At 42.0% G+C, this 20,906-nt stretch overlaps 1 protein-coding gene across 1 annotated transcript; it reads left to right on the top strand.

Moving 5' to 3' along the window:
- Positions 1-275: 275 nt before the first annotated feature.
- On the top strand, positions 276-10,267 carry ssh1b (slingshot protein phosphatase 1b; the record flags this gene model as incomplete). Its single annotated transcript, XM_071520602.1, is given in 14 exon segments — positions 276-397; positions 505-573; positions 1,200-1,265; positions 1,888-2,082; positions 3,353-3,446; positions 4,366-4,494; positions 4,693-4,739; positions 5,986-6,132; positions 7,698-7,898; positions 8,255-8,924; positions 9,147-9,345; positions 9,421-9,983; positions 9,985-10,182; positions 10,184-10,267. Coding segments are annotated over 14 exon segments (2,784 nt in total), but the record flags the coding sequence as incomplete, so codon positions are not given.
- Between the last annotated feature and the right edge of the window lie 10,639 nt (positions 10,268-20,906).

The following is a 20,906-nucleotide window of genomic DNA, read 5'->3' as shown; positions in this document are numbered from 1 at the left end:
CACACAGACACACACACACACTCTCACACACACACACACACACACACACACGCACACACTCCTTTGCTGTGGTCCATCCATCTGCAAGTAGTAGCGGGAGTAGGCTAAGTCCACAGTGCTGCCACAGTTAATGGGTGTTCATACAGTTACATACACTTCATATACAATAACTGCATATAACTGTGATCCAGCAACGCCGATAGATAATGGAAATCTTCATCTGAGTCTCCCAAATGCAAAACACTCTCTTGCAAAACCCTCTATCTCTCCCACAGGCTGTACGATTAGAGAGCGGATGGTCGGACCGGGTGCGCTACATGGTTGTAGTTTACACCAACGGCCGCCAAGACACAGAAGAAAATATCCTTCTGGGAATGGACTTCACAGATAAGGATAGGTACTATTACTACTACTATAACTCTCCTCTGCAATCATATCATTTCTAATCTGATTGTGAGATTTGTTTTTGTCAAAATGTAATTAATTTATCTTTGCTACCCTCAGTAAAAGTTGCTCTATCGGGATGGTGCTGCCACTGTGGAGTGATACGAACATACATTTAGATGGAGATGGGTAAGTTCCACTCTTCTGTCTTCAGTCTGTTCTTTGATAATGGAGGCACTAATTAATATCTGAATCAGTTGGCTGAATGGACAATGCAAAAATCTCTAATGGATTCAATTATTTATGTTTTAATTGAAAGGTTTCCATCACTATCTTGGCACTATCCACTATTTGAAGTAACACCTACTCTTAAAAGATTGCTGAAATACAATAAACTTGTCATAGAATATTACTTTACAGCTATCATAACACATTTGTTTTATGGAATCATCTATATTTGAAACACAGACTTATGAATTTCAGGTAATATTGTCACATTTAACTTTATTCTCAACAACACATCCTTGTACAAGTCAGCCATGCATTTTGATTGTTTTCTGCCTTTTGAGTTTTACTGACTGCCAGTGGCAGAGGAGTAAATTACATGGATTTTGCTCTCTCTCTCTCTCTCTGTGCTGGACCAGTTCTTGCTGACCTGTTAAAACGGTCTCTCTCTGTACACTAGAGGAATGTTCCACTGGTTGGTGTCCTGAATAGTCCCATGAACCAACTCAGCCTGTGTTTACGTTCCCAGACCGCTCTATCTCTCCATATGGACTCACCCTAATCTCCCGTCTCCTTCTCTTTCTGACCAGAGGGTTCAGTGTAAACACAGCAGGGCGGTCACATGTCTTCAAGCCTGTATCTGTGCAGGCCATGTGGTGAGTGAATTTCTAGATTGATGCTGTATTCGTGGTGTGTGCTTGGGATCATCATTGTCTGTAGTATTTGTAGACATCTAAGAATGACTGAAATTCATTGTCTACCTCAAATCCACCTGTTGTCTGGATTAAATATCTTTAGGTAGACTAATACAGTCAGCCTTTAGGACACATATCACACTCAAGGCATCTGGTCCATAAGTGAATCTCAGTTGGTGGGAGTACAAGGCTCACTTTCACTCAGTAAGACAATTCAGCCCCACCCACCCACCCACCCACCCACTCAAAGAACATTTAAAAACATTAGTTGTCTTGGTTCAGTTGAATAATAATATATAAGCAAATATCCAGCATTTGATTCTAATTTTTCAATTTGGCCTTAATTTGGTTTGACACCTCTGGTCTAGGATGATAATTTGGGCCACTGCTTTGTTAAAAAATGCTGACAATCTTGTTATGCCCACACACCATCTACTGGTGAATCATCAGAATTGCCACTGAACTTTCCTCATTTTATGTTGAGAGCACCGCAGGCTCCTCGTTTGCTCCCTGCCTGTCGTTAACACATCCAAGTTGCCGATGGTGACGTGTGATGGCCGAGCCTTTGCTGTGTGTCCTGCAGGTCCGCCCTGCAGATCCTCCATAAGGCGTGCGAGGTGTCACGCAGGTACAACTACTTCCCGGGGGGTATCGCTCTCACATGGATGGGCTTCTATGAGAGCTGCATCACCTCGGAGCAAAGCTGCATCAACGAGTGGAATGCTATGACCGACCTGGAGACGACCCGGCCCGACTCGCCCACGATGTTTGTGGACCAGTAAGACCTTACAGGCTGCTTCTTCTAACATAATAATATTATTAGTCAGGAGCAAATCGAAATGTGATGCATGTGTATTGTGTGTAAAAACCAGGCTGTGATTTAAAAAGAAAAAATGTGTAGAAACCGGGCTTGGATGTTAGAGGAAAGAAGCATGAGAAGTCAGATTCCTTGAGAACATGCCAATCTTCAGATCTAGACTCACAGTGTTCACAGTGTTGCACCCACTAATTTCTACCCTCGCTATTGGTCTCAGCAGCAATAGGCCAATGGGAAGGCTGAACTTTCTGGTGTAAAATGGCCCACTCAGCAGTTCAGAAATCAAAGTGTATCAGGAATTGGTAAACTTAGTTATGTGAGAGTATTACACCAAGAGCTGAGAACAGTGAATGACTGCCCACCTCTGTTACCAAAGCTGTGTTTATAGGATATATAACTGCTGTCTTAGGGTACGATCACACCTACATTTCATTTTCTGTGGCCTGAAACACAGAGGGGGGTTTTACTTTGTACAAGCGAAACAGGGCATGTAAACAAGTCATATTCATTCACAAGTAGCTTTTTTACTGGACAGAGTTTTGTTAACCCGTCGTCCCCATGAGGTTTGAGATTTTTGCGGCGGGGGGAGTGAAAACAAATCTGATTCCAGTCCCTGTAACTTTAGCAAAGCATGTTGGACTTGTCTGCAGTCTTTGCAGTGATTTAGCTTCTGTGGTGTCCATGCCAGTTAAGAACACATGACGAAAAAGCTGAATATAAGCATCAGTCCAGACTGCGGTTTGGCCTCACATCATTCAGTTATGCTAGGTCTTCCAGGCATGAGTAACTGCTGGCTATCAGATGTCAACATCCGTCTCCTTATACCCAAAAATCCCTCGCATTTTGGGGTCGTTTCCTGTAGTTCATTTGGATTATGTTGTCACGTCTAACAAACTGTACTGCAGTTTGCTTGGAAGTGGAGCAACACCCGCATTTAGAGCCTCGGGCGGTTATTTGGTGCCACCCGACATTGGATGCCGTTGTTCTCACCTGGCCAAACAAACCAGACTAAATGAGTAAACACTTAAGAGTTTAAATAAACCGCTCCAACATGCTTGGTGTGAATGCTCCGTTAATGGGACTTAGAAAAGAAAAGAAAGTGCAGCAATTGGTGTCCTTTCTTTTCAGCAAGTGTCCCTTCTTTTCAGCTCTTGAAACATGCACAAAGTTACACTGTCATGCTAATTTTCATTCAGATGGCAGCATTGATGTATTGATTGGTTGTGCACAGGCCAACTGAGCGGGAGAGAACAGAGTGTCTCATCAAAGCCAAACTACGCAGCATCATGATGTTCCAAGACCTGGAGAACGTCACGTCTAAAGAGGTATGTGCCCAGGCACCTCAAGGGTGTGTTCAGTTGGTTTGAAATCTTTTGTATATTTTCTGTGATCTCACTAACAAAAGTCTGGGAGTGAGGTGAAGAAAAAGGTTAAGAAAACAAGTTACATTTTGAATCATCCAAATCAGCATTAGGGCATGTTTACACAATGTTTTTTTTCCTGATACACTTGCGTTCTGGTGCTCAGAGTTTGCCTTCCGTCATACAATGTTCCTGCCTCTTCTCGTGCACCATTTTACTTTTGCATGGGGGGCACAGGAAAGGCACAAGGACCAACCAAGCAATATTGAAAATGAATGTATAGCATGGCAAAAAATGGTAATGTCTTAAGTCAAAATAGAGTTAAAAAAAATATATTTATTAGTTGTTTGGGCTGTGTTTGATTGGCTGGAGATCATGTTAAGGGTTTGAAAATGACCTTGTGTTTAACCCGTAACATACAATTGTATGTTACGGGTTAAACACAAGGTCATTTTGCTTAGCTCAGTAGCTTTGTTCTGCAACTGCATGATCTGGCTCAGTTTTTTTGCATTCCAGCAAAATGCATCATGTGAACGTTTTCTAAACAATGTTTGTGAAGCGGGAGTTAGTCTGCCGTGGCACACTGGTATGCCTTGGAGTTAATTCAGATGTACCTTTGCATTTTGTTAAAATATGAAGAAATGAAGTTCAAAACAAAAAATTATTAGCTTTATTAAACAGTTATGATCCTATTATGGTATATGGTTAGACCCTGATCTCCAGGTTAATCTATTTTGGGCCTTTGAAATCATGTTTTGAGAACTGCTGAACAACTGTAGAGTCTGTTCTGTATGAGAGATCCGACGGCTTTCTGTGCTTCTCTATTTTTCACTATGCTGTTCAAGGAAGGTAAACTGTTTTTATGTGTTGTCCTCCTCCCAAGATCCGTACCGAGCTGGAGCAACATATGAGCTGTAACCTCAAAGAATACAAGGAGTTCATAGACAATGAGATGCTGCTGATCCTGGGTCAGATGGACAAGGCCACGCTCATCTTTGACCACTTGTACTTGGTGAGAACCTTGCTCTTTTATCATGTTTGTCTGGTTTTATACAATGCTTTCCCATTACTTTCACCACATTTCCTCCATGCTGATACCCAAATATTGTCACACCGTACTCTGTATTTATCTCTGGTTAGTTAACCTTAGACCTAGTTAACCTTAGCTGTTATTCTGATGAAGTTGCGCTCTGTCGTCTCGTGCCCGCAGGGATCTGAGTGGAACGCCTCCAACCTTGAAGAGCTGCGGGACTGCGGGTGAGTTGATGGCTCAACAGCAGCTGCTGTTACATGAGCCATATTTTATCATTCAGATTGAAGATCCCCCCCCCCACCCCGCGAGTGTTTACGTGAGCGCTAAATAAAATGATTGCATATGGTGTGCGGTTACATGCTCCACAGTATGTAATCAGAATAAAAGTTCCTGACATGCGCTAAATACAGAATCAAGCACTCTAAAATGGGCTTTTTTTTAGTTTTATCAGAACTTACTACTGCAACAGTTATCAACCGGGACAAGATGAGCGTGGAATGAGCTTTGGCCTACTACAGCTGCCACTTCTCAAAATGTTTCTAACAACAAAAACAAAAAAGTGTCAGCAACAAACCGGGGCCGTGTTCGGAATGGGATTCTACCGTACTAAACATACTACACGTGCCATAGAGTTACATGTTGGATGTAGTGTGTGTAATATGAGTAGTATCGTGACCCAGTTTAGTTTTACACCCGCAATGATTTAAATTCTCTAGTAAACGTCACTGACGTCACTTACTTCAAATGGGCGAGTGTGCGCAGATATTCCAACCAAAGAAAGTGATCAGATTGAGCGTTTACGTGATGACATTTTATCCATCGCGCGTATTATGAAAGGGTTATACCAGCCTTCTCAAACCATTCTGAATGAAATTTCATTCAGAGCCCAGTTTATTCTGATTGAGGTTACTATTCTGATTATTAGTGGAATAAAAGGCTCCATGTAAACAAAGATACTGTCACACAGTATTTTCCTGATTTTGTAATAAACATTTTTCCTGGTACAGTATTGAATGAATGCTTCATTTGTACTTTTTAGTAAAATCTGCCATGATGTACATCTGTCTGTATTAGTTATTTTATCTCTCCTGTTAGATTAATTCCAGCTGTACCTGGATAGATAGTTTACAGTATGATGCACTGATACCATGAGATACGACACAAAGTTAAATCTGTTGCACTTTTCCTATTTTGGTTGTCTATGAATTACTTCTAATTATTACTAATTCATTAGTTTAATTCATTATTCATAATACAAAATTGTGCATAATAAACAGTATTGTGAAGGCTGTAAAGAAACAAGCTGTTTATCATTATGAGTCTTTTTTGAAAGATCACAAGAAACAGAAACCCAAGCTCAATTCATGACGTAGCTCTGATAAAAATAAAAAAACAACAAAAAAAAAACGCATGTGGGAGTTTTGGGAATTGCAGAGTTGAAAGACCAGTGTGTGTTTGTTTTGGTTGCAGGGTGAGTTACATCCTGAATGTTACCAGGGAGATTGACAACTTCTTCCCGGGGACGTTCTCTTATCACAACGTCCGAGTGTACGATGAGGAGGCCACTGACCTGCTGGCCCACTGGAACGACACATACAACTTTATTGTCAAAGCCAAGTGAGACCTTAAACGTTAATAAAAAAAAAACAAACAGTGGGGTGGGAGGATGAAAAATGGATATTGACGTATATATGTTACCTTCATATTACATTTTGTAAAGGCAAAAACAACAGAAACTTTTTATTCATAATAATTATTGACAAAATTTTCATTGTAGGTTGCTGTAGCTCAGTGCTGCTTTTTTTATGTATGGTGACTGAGTGAGGTACGCTCAAAAAATTAACCCTGACTTTCTTAGGTATTGGGGGAAAAAAGATTAAGCTGATTTTTATCCAAATAAATAGTTTCAAGAAAGCATATGAAAAATAGAACCAACACAAATTTGTTTGGTTTAATATCAACTGGACTGAAACAGATAAAATCAACAAAAAGTGTCTAACTGTTATTGGATCTATGTAACCAGATAATTAAATAATCTATCACTTTTAGGAATGGAAATGCAAAAACATGGACAGGTCTCTGGCACAGCTTATGGTGACCTGCAATTAACAGTCACAATAGAGATGAGTAAGCTAGCTGATTAGAGCACAGAAACCTTTAGTGAAGAGGTAATATATCACAATGCAAAACCCTGCATTGTCATTTTCTTTTTTTGGCTAGAGAATGAAATGTTTCCCTATCAACCCTCCTCAATATTGTGGTCATTTTTTTCTGTGGGACTAAACATATGACTTGTAAAAAATATTACTTATTGCATGTGAAATTATTTCAGTTTGGTGGAAATTTGAAATGCATTTAAATAAATAGAATTTGACCGAAATGTGTCATATAATTGAAATGCACAGACCTAGCAACTGTACTAAAATGTTTTTTGAATGTGAGAGAACAGTATCTTGACTACAACAGAAATTTAAATTATGACTATCAAAGGGGATGGGATTTATAAATTAATTCAAATAAGTGCTGGTACCTTGAATTTGATACCAATACTAAAGGATAATTGTTTCTTACTGTACAACTCCATACCATAGCCATATTGTCATCTCTTGGTAAAATGATAGTAAATCTTGTATTCAAATGTAGCAGAGTGTACAGTATAGTGTTTCAAATTGTTGAGAAAGTACACTTGGATGGAGATGAGAATCCTTAGGAAAACTTAGGCCAACTTGGCAACAGAACAAAGTTAGATGAATCTCTCACCATCTTGCCCGGATGAGTTGAGGAGATCAGACAGGAGAGTGGAGGAGGCCAGACTGGTGCTGGGTGGCCTTTGGCTTGAATTGTAAGAACTATGATCACAGTAACACAATTAGCCCTTTCTGAGCTAATGCACCACTAGACAAAGCGTGGAGAAAGCTCTGGCTACGCTACTAAGCTAATGTTTATGTTTTGCTGTTTTAACGGACAATGTTATCACTGTCTGAAGGATGCTGGTAGAGTCCATAATTGCTAATAAAATGGATTTATCTGCTAATCTATTTAACAAAATTACTAAAATTGGCTAAAACTAAAAAATGTCCAATGCTCAGTAGCAGTGATGTGAAATCGTCGCACCCTGTCTTAACTATCATCAAACAAATGCAGCAAATGAGATATGAATTATTTTCTTTATTGTCCATTAGGAAGAGCCATTCCAAATGCCTGGTCCACTGTAAGATGGGGGTAAGCCGGTCTGCCTCTACGGTTATTGCCTATGCAATGAAGGAGTACGGCTGGACTCTGGAGAAAGCCTACAACTTTGTCAAGCAGAAACGGAGCATAGCTCAGCCGAATGCTGGTTTCATGAGGCAGCTGGCAGAGTATGAGGGCATACTGGACGCCAGGTAAGCAAGTTTAGCAGTCATGAGGTTTACATCTTATAACATGTTTCCTCAAGCACCTCACGGCCAAGTCAAAGAGGACTGTCAATTAATTACACATAGGTGTGCTCTCTGTGAAGCTATTAGCATGACAGTGGACGCATGCTATTGGGGTAAGAACAGTATTAGGCCAGCAAAAGGTTTATATTAAAGGCAACTTAATGCTGCTTTTTAAAGTTTTGTCTGTGGTTTTCAAAGGTTTTCTATGTGGTAGATTAGATCAGCTTTATCAGATAACTGTTTCCCTAAAGGGAAATTTCTCTCATAGTCTACAATGGGAAAACTCTTGAAATATTCTTGTACTCCTCTTGTCTTCACAGTAAGCAGCGTCACAACAAGCTGTGGAGGCCTGAAACGGATGAGGAGGGCTCGGAGGATTTGCAAGCCTCTGGGCACTGTACTGGTCTGGACGTCCCTGGAGAGGAGACACCAGTGCTCAGAGCTTCCTCCCAAGAGGAGGAAGAAGCCTGGGGCGGCTGTGGGGCTTCTCCCTGCAGGGGTATGGGTCTAGAGGTGGAACCCCTCGACCCCCTCAACTACAATTACTACTTCAGACGTTTGTCAGACTCTGCACTGGACAGTGAGCCCTCCACCCCAGTGCGGGGTCCCCCACTCCTGGGCATGGAAAGGGTGTTCATTGAGATTGAGGATGTGGAGAGAGACGCCCTACTGGAGGATGAGGGTTTTCCCATGGCACACTTGGTCCTGCCAGGAGAGGGCACGGCCGCCCAGACCTGTGGGCGTCTCGACCCCCTGGAGGACATGAGACTGAGGCTTGAGTTCAGTACTTTGGAAGAAGAGGATGAGGAGGAGGCCAAGAAAGAGGAAGCTGAGATGGCTGCCCTGGCCCAAACACCTGGAAATTCAGACGGGAAGAAGGTGGGAGAGGATGCAGAGAGGACGGAGGAAAGCCGGTTAGGCTTAGCCAACCTGAACACCAACAACAGCAACCGCCTGGCTGCCAAGCGCAGCTGCCCTGCAGCCTTCGACGTGAGTCAAGAAAATATAGCTTTTAACTACTAGTAGTAGCATATTGGCAACAGCAGTAGTAAAGTCATGTTTGTGTTTCTCTGCCTATTTTAGAACTGTTTTCATGTCAGAAACATAATCCTGTAATGTGATTAACTTAGCGCTGTCAACATTCTGCATGCCACTGTTGGCTCCAGTTACATTGTGATTGACCATGTATTCTCTCAATTTTACTCGGTTTAGGACAGTGCTAGCACAGGAAACCCTTTCAAAGTGAAGCCCTCCTATCAGTCCTGTAAAGACTGCCTGCGTCTACCACAAGGGCGGCGCTGTGACCGCCCAGCAGGAGGCCGTGCCCACCGCCTTAACCCCACCCGCCACTGCACAGTCCCCTCCATATCCATAGATCCGCCTGGGACCCACTTTGCATCCACCCCAATTCTGTCATCTGTGCCAGCCCCTGCTGTTGTCCCACCCAGCTCGGTCCAGCCCTGCAGTCATCTCTGTCGCTGTGCCACTTGTGCCCCAGGAATTCTCCCTGTCCCACTAGCCCGCCTGGAGGCCTACCGCCAGAAACTGGTGTCACCCATGAGCTGTGAGGAGCTTCCTCGTGACCGCAGCTCACTGGAGACGGAGGATATGGACGAGCCGCAGGCGGATGAGGTGGAAGAGCAGCTGCCAAGGGAGGGCAGAGGGGTCAACACAGCAGCCATCACAGAGCTTGCGCTACTGAAACTCGGCCTGGAGGGAGAAAGACCTGCACTGGCCTCTGCTGAAGGTATGAAGCTACAACCTGGTCCAGAGATGGAGTCGTCTGGTGGTGAGGTGGAGCTCCAGCAGCAGGCCCTGGCCCAGCTGCAGATGCCTGCACTGGGGCTAGAGTTTGGTCTGGAACTGGTGCGACAGAGGGCAGAGCAGCTAGAGAAGCTGTCCGGCTTGGCCATGGAAGGCCAGCTCCCAGTAGGGCCCCTGCCTTAACAGAGAGGCCCTAGCATGGATGGGATGGGGGTAGGGATGGAGGAGGAGGAGGCTTGCCACTGCCTCCAGATGATTGCCACTGTGGTGTCGTACTCTGCTCTGACCAGAAACAAGCTCTGCTCTGACCTGTACCCCCATGTCCCGGCCTCACAGCTCTACTCTCACCAGCAGAGAAAGCCCTCTCTACACTTGCAGAGGGTGTCCAGTCATTGTCTGCTAGCACACCGAGGAGATTGAGACACAGATGAGGCTGGCTGTTCTCACCATACGTTCCAGGCTTAAATGCTTCCTGGCCAAGTTGGGGAAACCTCACATTTTCCACTGAGGACATTTCTGTGTCCTCCACTTGTCCCTCAGACCTGGCTGAGGCCCGGCTGGTCTCTTGAGCACCCGGAGGCTCCTCGGACCTCCCTGCAGCACCCTGGAGCTGAGTGTATGCTGCCATTTTACCCTCAACAGACAGGTTTGGTGTATAGAGGTGACAGTATGTAATAGAGAAGACTGTGCTGGTTTGTAAAACCAGGTTGTTGTGAAAATCTACCATCTTGGTAATTCCCCTCTGACTCCTAAAAGATCTATAGCTAGCACTTTGATTTTGACAAAGAAAAAAAAATACCTGAAGTTACTTACTTTTGTCAGTGTACTGTATGTTTTTCAGTCCAACTCATCAACAGTATTCGTTAAGGAGCTCAATGAATGTTTGCAGTTGAGCATCTGTTTGATTGCATTCAATATCTCCTCATATTACCACTGATAATTGAATCCTCACTTATCTTCACTTACACTTTCCCTGCTGCAGCTGCTTTTGCATCACAGGAAGGCTTTTCATATAAAAACATGATATTAATAATTTAAAAAAAAGACTTCCTATGTGAGCCTTCTTATGCCTCTTAGTAAAGCATTGTACCTCGGGACACAAGCATCTCAGACTGTTTTGGTCAAAGACTGTTTTGTTGACTTGCCTCTCTCCTCAGTGACTGGTTCACCCTGACCTCCCCCATTCAAGTATGAAGTTAATATAATCATGTCTTCAAAGCACTCACTTTAGTCCACTCATGACTGTCCAGTGTTACACAACGTGTCCTCATTATGCCCAGAACAGAAAACCTCTCATTAGGGTTGGCTTCAATTCACATTGAATTCAGTCAGTTCAGGAAATTCTTCAAATTCAAATACTGAACCACTTTTGCCGTGAAGATTTGCCATATTCAAACTGTTTTTCAATAACTCGCCATGTATGGTATAATAATGATCAAATCAATGAACATTTGATTGAATTGAACCTAACCCTACTTCTTATGCATGCTATGGTTTTTAGGAAAGAATTTCTTTCTAAAATACCTTTAATTTTTTCAAAGAAGTACAACATTCAGGTGTCAAGAAAGAGTCAGCAAGCTTAAATCACAGTTTATTTTCCACTCTTGGTCAGATCCTTTCTGATAACAAAATCACCGGTAGTCCTGAGTTTCTTGTTACCAACTGTAATCAAAGCCATATCATGCTGCCAAGTCCAGTTCATCACCCTCATGTTTCCAGAGGGCAATCAGATGGGTTGCTGAAGCTTAGCACACCTGTAGCACATAGTTCCCTTTGCTCCATTACACCTACTTTCCTTACCTAGTCTTAATCTGGGTAGTGCTGTATATCTAAGAGGCTCTCATGGTACTCACCTAGGTAGACTGCCTGTGCTACTTTTTCATACATGCTGAAAAACCTTAAGCTACCTTTCCCTACAAAACATTTGAAAAGGCACACTAATCATGCATGCATGCAGCATGTGAGCACAACTCCAGCCATACACACCTCATTTTCTGATGCTAAAACTGTTGTCATTTTTCTGGTACTTGTAAATGACAACTTGTTAGTTGTCATTTATTCCCCACAGGCATATTTCAGATTTCGTTTATGCCTATATTTCTTCAAAACTAATATATGTCTAATGTTTTCCAGCAGTATCCCTCTGCACTATACAGAGGGTTACTGTCGTTAGCTTCTTAGCATTAGCATTGCACAACAAACAGCCAAACATGCACAAGACAAAAATAGATGCATCAGGAATGAGCTATTATCTACAATCGTAGTCTGCTACAAAAACGTAATTGCATTTTTTTGGCAGTTTAAAGCGAATCCCTATAGGAATATTGTCTCTTTCGTCTAATAAGCATCCAAAGAAGTCGAGACAGTTAGTCGACAGGCACCCCTTGCAGTTTTGTTGATAATTTACAATTTCTGTGAATTAAAACAAAAAAAAGAAATCTAATCCCCATAGTTTCATTATTCTGATTCTCAACTTTACAGAACCAAATAAATTCTCCCATTTAAACTGGGAAAACTGAAAAATAGTCAATAATACAATACACGACTGTGTACTGTAACAGTAACACTTTTAGTTTATACATTTTTGTTATTGCCATTATTAAGAGGTTTTAGTAGTTACTGAAGTCTACAATGCCAATATTGTTGTCATTCACATTTCCCTTTTTCAGTTTAAATCATGTTCTCAAGTTTTTGTTTGGCACTACTGAGAATCTTAATAATAGTGTAAAGCTCTGTCTTTTTATAATTTCACATAAATGGTAACCTATTAACAAAACTGCCAGTGGTGCTAGTAATTCTGACCATAAGTGTAAAAAGCCCAGCTGTAACCGGTTTTGCCATCTCAACTATTCTACCACTATAACCAATCAATGTTTCCTGAAGCTGTTTCTGTATTTGTTATTTGGATTTTTCATTTTGTACATGTTCAAAGACAACTTGAGGCATACTGTATGCAGTTTAGGGAAAATTGTGCCGCCAATCTGAAGTTGCTGTGCCACAGGGTATTATTCTGCTTTGCAAGTTTTTTTGTTTGGTTGGTATTGTGTTGTTCATGTATAATATGGCACGCTGGGTGTGCTAGAATGATACTGAATGATGCCTGTGTGTGTGCAGGACAGGCACATGCAAGTGTTATTACTGTGTTGATAAGATATGAGTGCTTTGGAAAGATGTGAAAACTGTGCAAAGAATGAATGCAAATTATTTAATCTTCTTTGGCCATGGGGTTTATGTATATTTTTACTGTAGATTTTTTTTGGATAGGATAGCCAACCTGTAGAAACTGAGATAAAAGACGATGTATCCACTGTTCCCCCTCCTCCCTTAACTGGATCCCGGGGAGCAGATAGGTTTACTCCAGTAGTTAGATTTAGATAATTTGGATTTGCCTCAAGTTTAACCTCTCCATCATGTGGTTATATGAGCATGATGTAACTTATGGCACATGAAGCAAGTTGTTGACAGCAACCACTATAACACCCTTTGAAACTGAAATTAGCACTTACTATCAGGTAGAGGAATGTCGGGATTATGAAAGTTTGAAAATCCTACAAAGCGACATGCTGGCCTACCTTGTTTATGGCTGTGATATTAATATGATTCTGACTAAGCCAATTGTTCTCTTCAGTATGTTCATGCTCATGACAGTTGGGCCTGAACAGGCTGCTTGAAGTTCATACGATGCAGAATTCAGATATTATCACAAGTGCTGTGTCTTCACCTGCCTACTAAGGACTAATGCTTCTCCATATGTATCCCAAAACCACTGCACTATGTTTGGTTGTTTGCATCATGTTTTGAATTTGTTTTTGTATTTAAGTGCCTTAACCTTGGCCTTAGCTCTATCATAATGCATCGCAGGCTTTGCAGAGTCTCTGTGAATGTGTTGACAGTCTGGCTTTTTGGACATTACTTGCCCTCAGCCCCAAGGATAATAATCATGCTCCTTGCAATGTATATCTTGCCACATGATGTAATGTATGCAAACACACTCTGTGTACAAATGAGCTTATACACAGCAGTTCTCACCCATAAACACGTATTTGATGGACTTCCATTTATTAATAGCCTATATCAATATCGTATTTGTTTGATATTGTTGAAACTAGTGGTACACTGTATTGGTTCAATAGCAGGCTGAAGAACTTTACTTGGTATTGGTAATGCTGGAATGAAATCTATTATTTACATTTAAAAATTAGATAGGATGACTTTAAGTCCTTAAAATTTAACAGTCTGTATATATTTTTCTCCACAATTTGCCATAGAGTAAATTAGCTTGCAAATATGGTCAATATTAAGAAAAGCACTCATAATGCTACTGTGTATCGATGAGTACTCATAATTAAGTTCTCGTGTTTGTACCATCTGCAAAAAAATGACTTTGGGGCACTTCTAATTTAGGCAAATGTCTTTAGGCTCAATTTAGAATAGCAGACAATGAATCAATTGTTTTATTGCATTATTCCCAGGCAGCAGGCATCAAACTGACAATCCTACTAAGAGCCAGAAGTGGAAGACGTTGTGAGATGGGACATTAAGACAAAGGTCGATGGGGATACTGACGGTGCTTTGCTAGAGCACAAACTGTCACGTCTCCTCAACATTAGAGCTTGAGATGTGTTGAGTGAATGAGTGGAAAATGTAGAACATGAAAAATCTTACTGGCAGTAAGATTTTGTTACATTGTTTTGTTAACTTTTGTGCACTGTACTGTACATTGGCAATGTTAATGTGTAATGCACTTTTTTTACATTTTGTTAAAATGATGTCCAGTCCAATGTTTGTCATGGAAATAAACCATTTCCTCTGCATAATCTGGTTATTCAATTCAATGGATTATATTATGTGTGCATTATGTATGGGCAGTTCAGCATCAATTGTTATCATAGTACCTCAGCCGGTTTTCTGTAAATGTGACAAATGACATCTCTTTGAGCTACTTCCAGGGATCATATATCTCCCATATTAAATTATATGAGTGTGGAATATTTGTAAAAATCACTTAAGGTCAACTAAGGTCATGTCCCATTTCTAGCTTTACAGGTATGTTTGTTTTATTGGCTTCAAGATGTTTTCCCTTTCAAGATGATTTACTATTCAAGTGAAAGTTAAATGATAGTTAAGCCTTTTAGAGTTTTAAATGTATTTTCCATACTGTATGTACATGGGTTGTTTACACTGGTATTCATACATTTTGGGGAAAAAAATGTGAATTGTGGAAAATTGTGACAAGATTACTTTCTATTTGTAAGCCCTACCCTTCAAACTATACTAAACAAATCTTAATTGGCACTTTAAATGGCCATTTACACTAATAAATGGAATATTGCTTTATTGGATAGTTATTGCTATTGGTAACTGATATGACTCCCAGTTGGAGTACTGGTTGATGTGTGTTTCTACCACAGACTTGGTTTCAAATGGATATTGTGAGGGTAGAACTATGTATGAAAATTACACCTTTTGTTTTCAAACCACCTTTGATGCCATGCACATTTTGGCTCCAGAGACATTGCTCACATTAAGCACCACTGTCTGTCACGTGACATGGTCTTTTGGTTAAATGCACAAGGCTGAGATAACTGTTATTGAATTAGTCAAATGAAGTCACCCTGACATCATGGGGCAGGGATAAACATGGCAGCAGAGTGGTGACAGGAGAAGCAGAACTTCTCACCGAAAGACTGTGGTCCTGCAGGAGGACAGGCAGGCAGGCAGACTGACAGACAGACCATCATTTTCATCCGCTTCAGTGAGTACCTTCTCAACTCTGCTGCCCCTCTGGCTTTCAGATCATTGCTGAATTTATCTCAGTATAAACTTTCGGATAACTTCTTATATGGCAACAATTTGTTGAGATGGTTTAGGGATAAATATCTACAGAAATGTAACTTATTGATGGTATGCCATGGCACATCTTACAGTATTGATAGGCTAGGAGAAGAACTAAATGGTAAAGGTCAGGGAGAAATTAAGTCTCGCTCTTCCTCATGTACTGTAAGTCACAAAAGTGCAATGTCGTCATTGTATAAGGTATATAGGCTTGTGGTAAACTACGCTCAGCCATTTCATTCTAGCCATTTACATCACATACTTCCAGCTTGCAATCTTGAGGCAACAGCATTTATCTTTTTTTTTATAACCCTAAGGCCTGGCTTATATAATACTATGACAATTTTACTATCAAACTAGATTCTGCTTCTGAATATCAGCCTTTTGTATTGGCTATTTGAATTTGAGATATATTACTTCATACACTTTATGTTCTAAAAGCCTGGCAGAGTTTTTGTTGGGAAAAGAAAATGCCTATCTTGGGACCTGGCTAATAGTTGGTGTACTCTAAGTCACAAGCCTCTTATAAATGTGAGCATGATATTGGAAGCATGAGAGAGACGGAGAGAGGGGAGAATGGTAAATGGAAAGAGAGAGAGAGAGAGAGGGAGGGGATATCACAAGCCGTTGTCACAGATGCCTCCCACTGCTGCTAGCTGCCATTATAAAACCCTACACACATCCATCCTAAAATAACCCTTAGATACACTAAAGCTGCAAGGGACTTTGGTTTGATACTGCTATGAAGTCATCAGATTGCTGTATGGCAATACCACACCAGAGCCAGAGTTGTCCGAAAACAATATGTTAGCTGCTTAAAAAAATATTTCTTTTTCATATTTGTCAAGTGGCCATTGATATGTTTAAAAAGAGTGTCATAAAAAGAATGGAGTAACCAGGTGGAGGAAGAGCATAAATAACACTTCAGAAAAGTTTTATTCCCAGTTCACTATGGTGTAATTTTCACAGTATGTGCCATGACAAACCTAACAATTATCCTATTCATGCATGTGGATTTATGGCATAGAGAACAAGAACTACAGTCTAATGACAAAATCGTAACCAAGCCGAAAGGGAAATTGTTTCACGTGTGACTTGCCATGGACGAGTATGTTGGTTAAATAGATAAGCTTGAAAAAAAATCAAGTGTCACTCGACACCTCTTAGGCTTGAAATAGCATAAGCAGTAGAGCGCATGATTAGACATGCAGGGTCAAGAGGTTCGGTCACCTTTCTTTCCTCACTCACCTTTCAACCCACAAAATCAAAGAGCATCTATAAAGAAAAACGTTTATATGACTTAGCTCTTTATCAGCCATTTCTTCATTTTAGATTGTGTATGTTTTTGCAATGACAATAGCTGGTGTAATCTTACCTTTATAATTTCTTGTTTGTAAATGTACTTGTTTGTTTGCAAGCTAAAAATACTCAGTCTACATGCCAGTTTAAAGCCTGTTGAGCTTTTTTCCTCTTTAACAATCTCTCTTCGGCTATCCATCATGTTGCTGGTTAAACTCTGTCCTCATCGAGCTCCGGACAAACAATTCAGTTCAAAAGTCAAAGCCCTTGTGACTCGAATCCAGTATTCCAGCCGACCTTTCTTTAGTCCCCGTTACCAAAACAATCATAAACATTCAGTCAGTTTGAAGGGGAGGACACAGGACAGACACTCCTTGTTTTCCAACCAATAATTGAGAGTGCATGATGTCTCACACTGACTGGCTCTGATGGGCCATGATTGCAAGAATAGAATGAGTTATTAAACTTACAAACAATAAAAGAGCAAGGCTTTGATGTAATTATTTAGATGCATTATTAGAATGCATCTAAAGAATGATTCATGAAGTTGGCAGCTTTCATTAGATCACAGTTTCTCTGGGCATTTTATTTGACCTTGGCACCTGGCGACTGATGTATTATCTCACTTGTCCTGTTTCCCTTTTGGCCCTCTGACTCACTGGCTGCAGTTAGACCAACTTTAATTTTAGCCACTGCCACATTCCTTTCTGACAGAATATGAAGAGATAGATAGAGAGGTCTTGGGAGAGCAAGTGAGAGTGCTATAGAAGAATATACAGAAATAGGAAAAGATTAAAGATAGTTAAAGATAGACAGCGCAGCCTGTCACATGGTCTCACGTCAAATTTGGGATGGGGATGCAAGCCATTCACATTATACCACTGTGAGCTGTTATATAAAGTCATTGCTGTGTTGTGACATTTGTCTTTCTCTTTTCCTAATAGTAAGAGAAAACAAGAATGGGCCAGAAGCTGGACAAGGTGCCAGAAATAGAGGGGGAGTCCCTCAGTGTTTCAGATTGGGCTGAGCGAATGGGAAAGACACAACAGACAGGGAGGGGGGAACAAGACGCCACGACGGAGACCAGAGACCAGGCCAGCAGCAACAGCAGTTATGTGACGGCTCAGAGTATCGGTGGGATCAGTGTCGGCAGCCTGATCACTGAGCAGGCAGAAGAGCTCGCTGCCACTTCTGACCGCACAGACCCCCAAACTGGGGAGCCAATCAGCCCTCCTCCCAGTCAGGGGGAGCTCCCTTCGAACACCAGGGGAGGGATGGTGGGTGGAGACAGAGAGAGCAGGACTGTCACCCAAACTGCACAGGAGTCAAAAACTTTCCTGAGCCCTAGGGAGGCCACACAACCCTCCGAGTCCATCATAAAGAAAAAGAGAGCCACTGAGAAATTGGCTATGGCCAATACTGGGACTACTGGTGCTGCCATGGAGGAGCAGGACAACAGGAAGAAATCACAGATGGACCATAGCAAGTTCGGTCCTGACACTCTGACTGATAGGATACAAATCAGGGGTCTAACAACCGCATCTGATCCCACTAGTGAGGAGGACTTTGTGGTGCTCAAGGAGGATGAGACTTGGTTATCATCTGATGGGAACGATAAGACTGCTTTTGGCAACAGGAAAAAAACAGAGAATCCTCAAACATCTGTAAAAAAAAGAGTTAAGGAAGACATTTCCGCCTCCTTTGGTGAGGATGGGCTTCCACACCCTTCAGCATTAAGTACAGATCAACTCCAGAGCTGCAACGCCCTACGAGAAAAGGATGATGGGAGAAAAAGCAGAATAAAAGCGGACACGCGTTCAGTCACAGCCAACAGTCTAGAAGCACATGCTACAGGCTGTTCTGAGAGGGTAACGGGTCAACATTTGGCTGAAGTGACAGGCGGCAGGTGTCAGCTAAAAGGAGTCAGTCATACTGGAGCTGCCCACACTCTGACAACTGGGAGAGGAAGAACTGAGGAGCGAGAGCAAAACACAAACACCCACAACAAAGGGAACTTTTCTCCTCGCATCAAAGAGGAACACCAGTCGAGGCAAAACAAAGCCGCGTCAGTTAAAAGAATTAGTAAGTGTACAGATGATGTGCCAAACACTCTTGACGATGTTGTCCAGTCAACTATGCAAGAGGAGCCTGATGAGAAGAGAGAGATCACATCCAACATGAAGGCTTGCTTGGAAAAGACAAGTCCTGCTTTGAGTGAATCTGAAAATCTAAATCAAAAGGAAAACCACCAATCACAATTTACTGCAGACACCACACAACAAGAGGGAACTGGTCAGTCCCATCGGAGCAGGTTTGCTGGCGCTGTCTCTAAGAGGGCTAGAGGAGGAGTTACAGGTAGACTTAGTTTGCGTACCAAGAAAGAGGAGGGCCAAGCGCTCCACACTGCTGTCGAGTCCCACCCTCCAAAGGCCCCGCCCCCTAGCTCTAAAATATCACAACAGCAAAATAATCCCTCATTTTCACTTGAACAATGCAATTCGATTCATTGTCCTGAAGAAGACTGTGATGGAAAGAAACAGATCACCAGTTTAAAGAGGGAGGGTGAACTTGTTTGCTTCTCTGCTAATATCGCCCCGCCTGAGAGAGACACACTAATGACAACACAACTCAATACTAGTATGGCCAATACACAGGTAATGCCAGAGGGCAAGGCCACCTCATGTGCTTCTCTAGATGACTCTGTACCAAGAGAAAAGGCCAAAATTAAGGGCCCACCTCCACCTGTCCCAAAAAAGCCTAAAAACCCATTAATCAAGCTTAAAACTGCACAATTACAGTCTTCTGATGTACAGAGAAGAGGCAAAGATCATCTGCCTCGTGAAGAGAGGGTCAAAAGGAGACACACGTTTCATTTTAACAAAGGTGTTTCAAGCAATATTTCACCTAATCAGGACATGTGCGTCCTGTGGGACGACATGGGTGGTTACACCATACCATCCAACACGCGACGCCTGTCAGCTGATCTTGGCCCTGGGGAAGGTGTTGCATTGGGACGAAGGGGATCACACAGAGACAATCAGTACAGAAATATGATCAACTTTGATTATTGGGAACGTATGGCAAAGCTTTCTCCTGATGAAGAGACAAAAAACCTGGACATGTTGCAGGAAGGAGTTTACATGGAGAGACCGACCAGAAATAAAGGCGCACCTCCTCCAGTAGCAAGAAAGCCCAAAAATCCATTTGCCTCTTCAGAAACGCTTCACGTCCCTGAGGTCACAGCAGAAAATGAAAGAGCGAAACCTGCCTTCTCAGGGACAAGGGACAATGAGGACCACTCTAACTATGGTGAGCGTAAAGAAGCAACTGACAGTAGTGATGAAGATGCAGACAATGAGAGTGAGGTGGGTTGCTACAAGCCTGTGGCTGAAATCATCAAGGAAACAAACCAAATGCACCAGGGGGCCCGACATCAGGGCTGGTGCAAACCCGAAGGGCCCAAGGCTCAAGTTCAGGTGGCAGAGCAGAGCCCGAGTGTGAAAGTATCCCAGATGAAGCATGCCTTTGATGTCCCAAAGAAGTCTGTAGAGAGACCACCAGAAGCAAAACCACCGGCAAAGAAAGGTAAGGTCTTTCTTTGGACTGACACGCATACACATACATACACACACACAAGCACATACACAGATACTATTAGGATGACAGGGCACTTTGAATTGCATACAAACACATACAGATGGTTACACATGTACACCTTCATACATTTTATTTGGTTTTGGCACAATCATGCACCATGACCCCAGAGAGATGGTCTCTCTGAACTCTTGGCTTAAGAGTGTCACATGACACACAGCCGGGAAGGTTAGAGAAGGCCAAGGTAGATTGGTGCAGTATGACCATACCAACCTATTTCAATGGCAAATGGTAATAATATAGCTAATGGGTGGTACTTTAAATGAATAGAAAAATAAGTGGTTAAATTCCCAAGTGAGAAAATGTGTCAAGTCAGAGGGATCACAAGCGGTTAGACTTCAAAAGAGAGAAGACAGGAGACGCTTTGAATCAGTGTCATCCTTGGTAGCAGGTGGTGGCAAGATATCACAAACTGGTGTG

This window comes from Centroberyx affinis, unplaced genomic scaffold (assembly GCF_046629955.1).
Source record: "Centroberyx affinis isolate AG114_WGS23_722 - 3 ecotype Tasmania unplaced genomic scaffold, CSIRO-AGI_Caff_v1 ptg000813l_1, whole genome shotgun sequence".
NCBI classification, from domain to species: domain Eukaryota; kingdom Metazoa; phylum Chordata; class Actinopteri; order Beryciformes; family Berycidae; genus Centroberyx; species Centroberyx affinis.
Note: the sequence above shows the minus strand (reverse complement) of the source record. Positions and strands in the feature narration are given on the sequence as shown.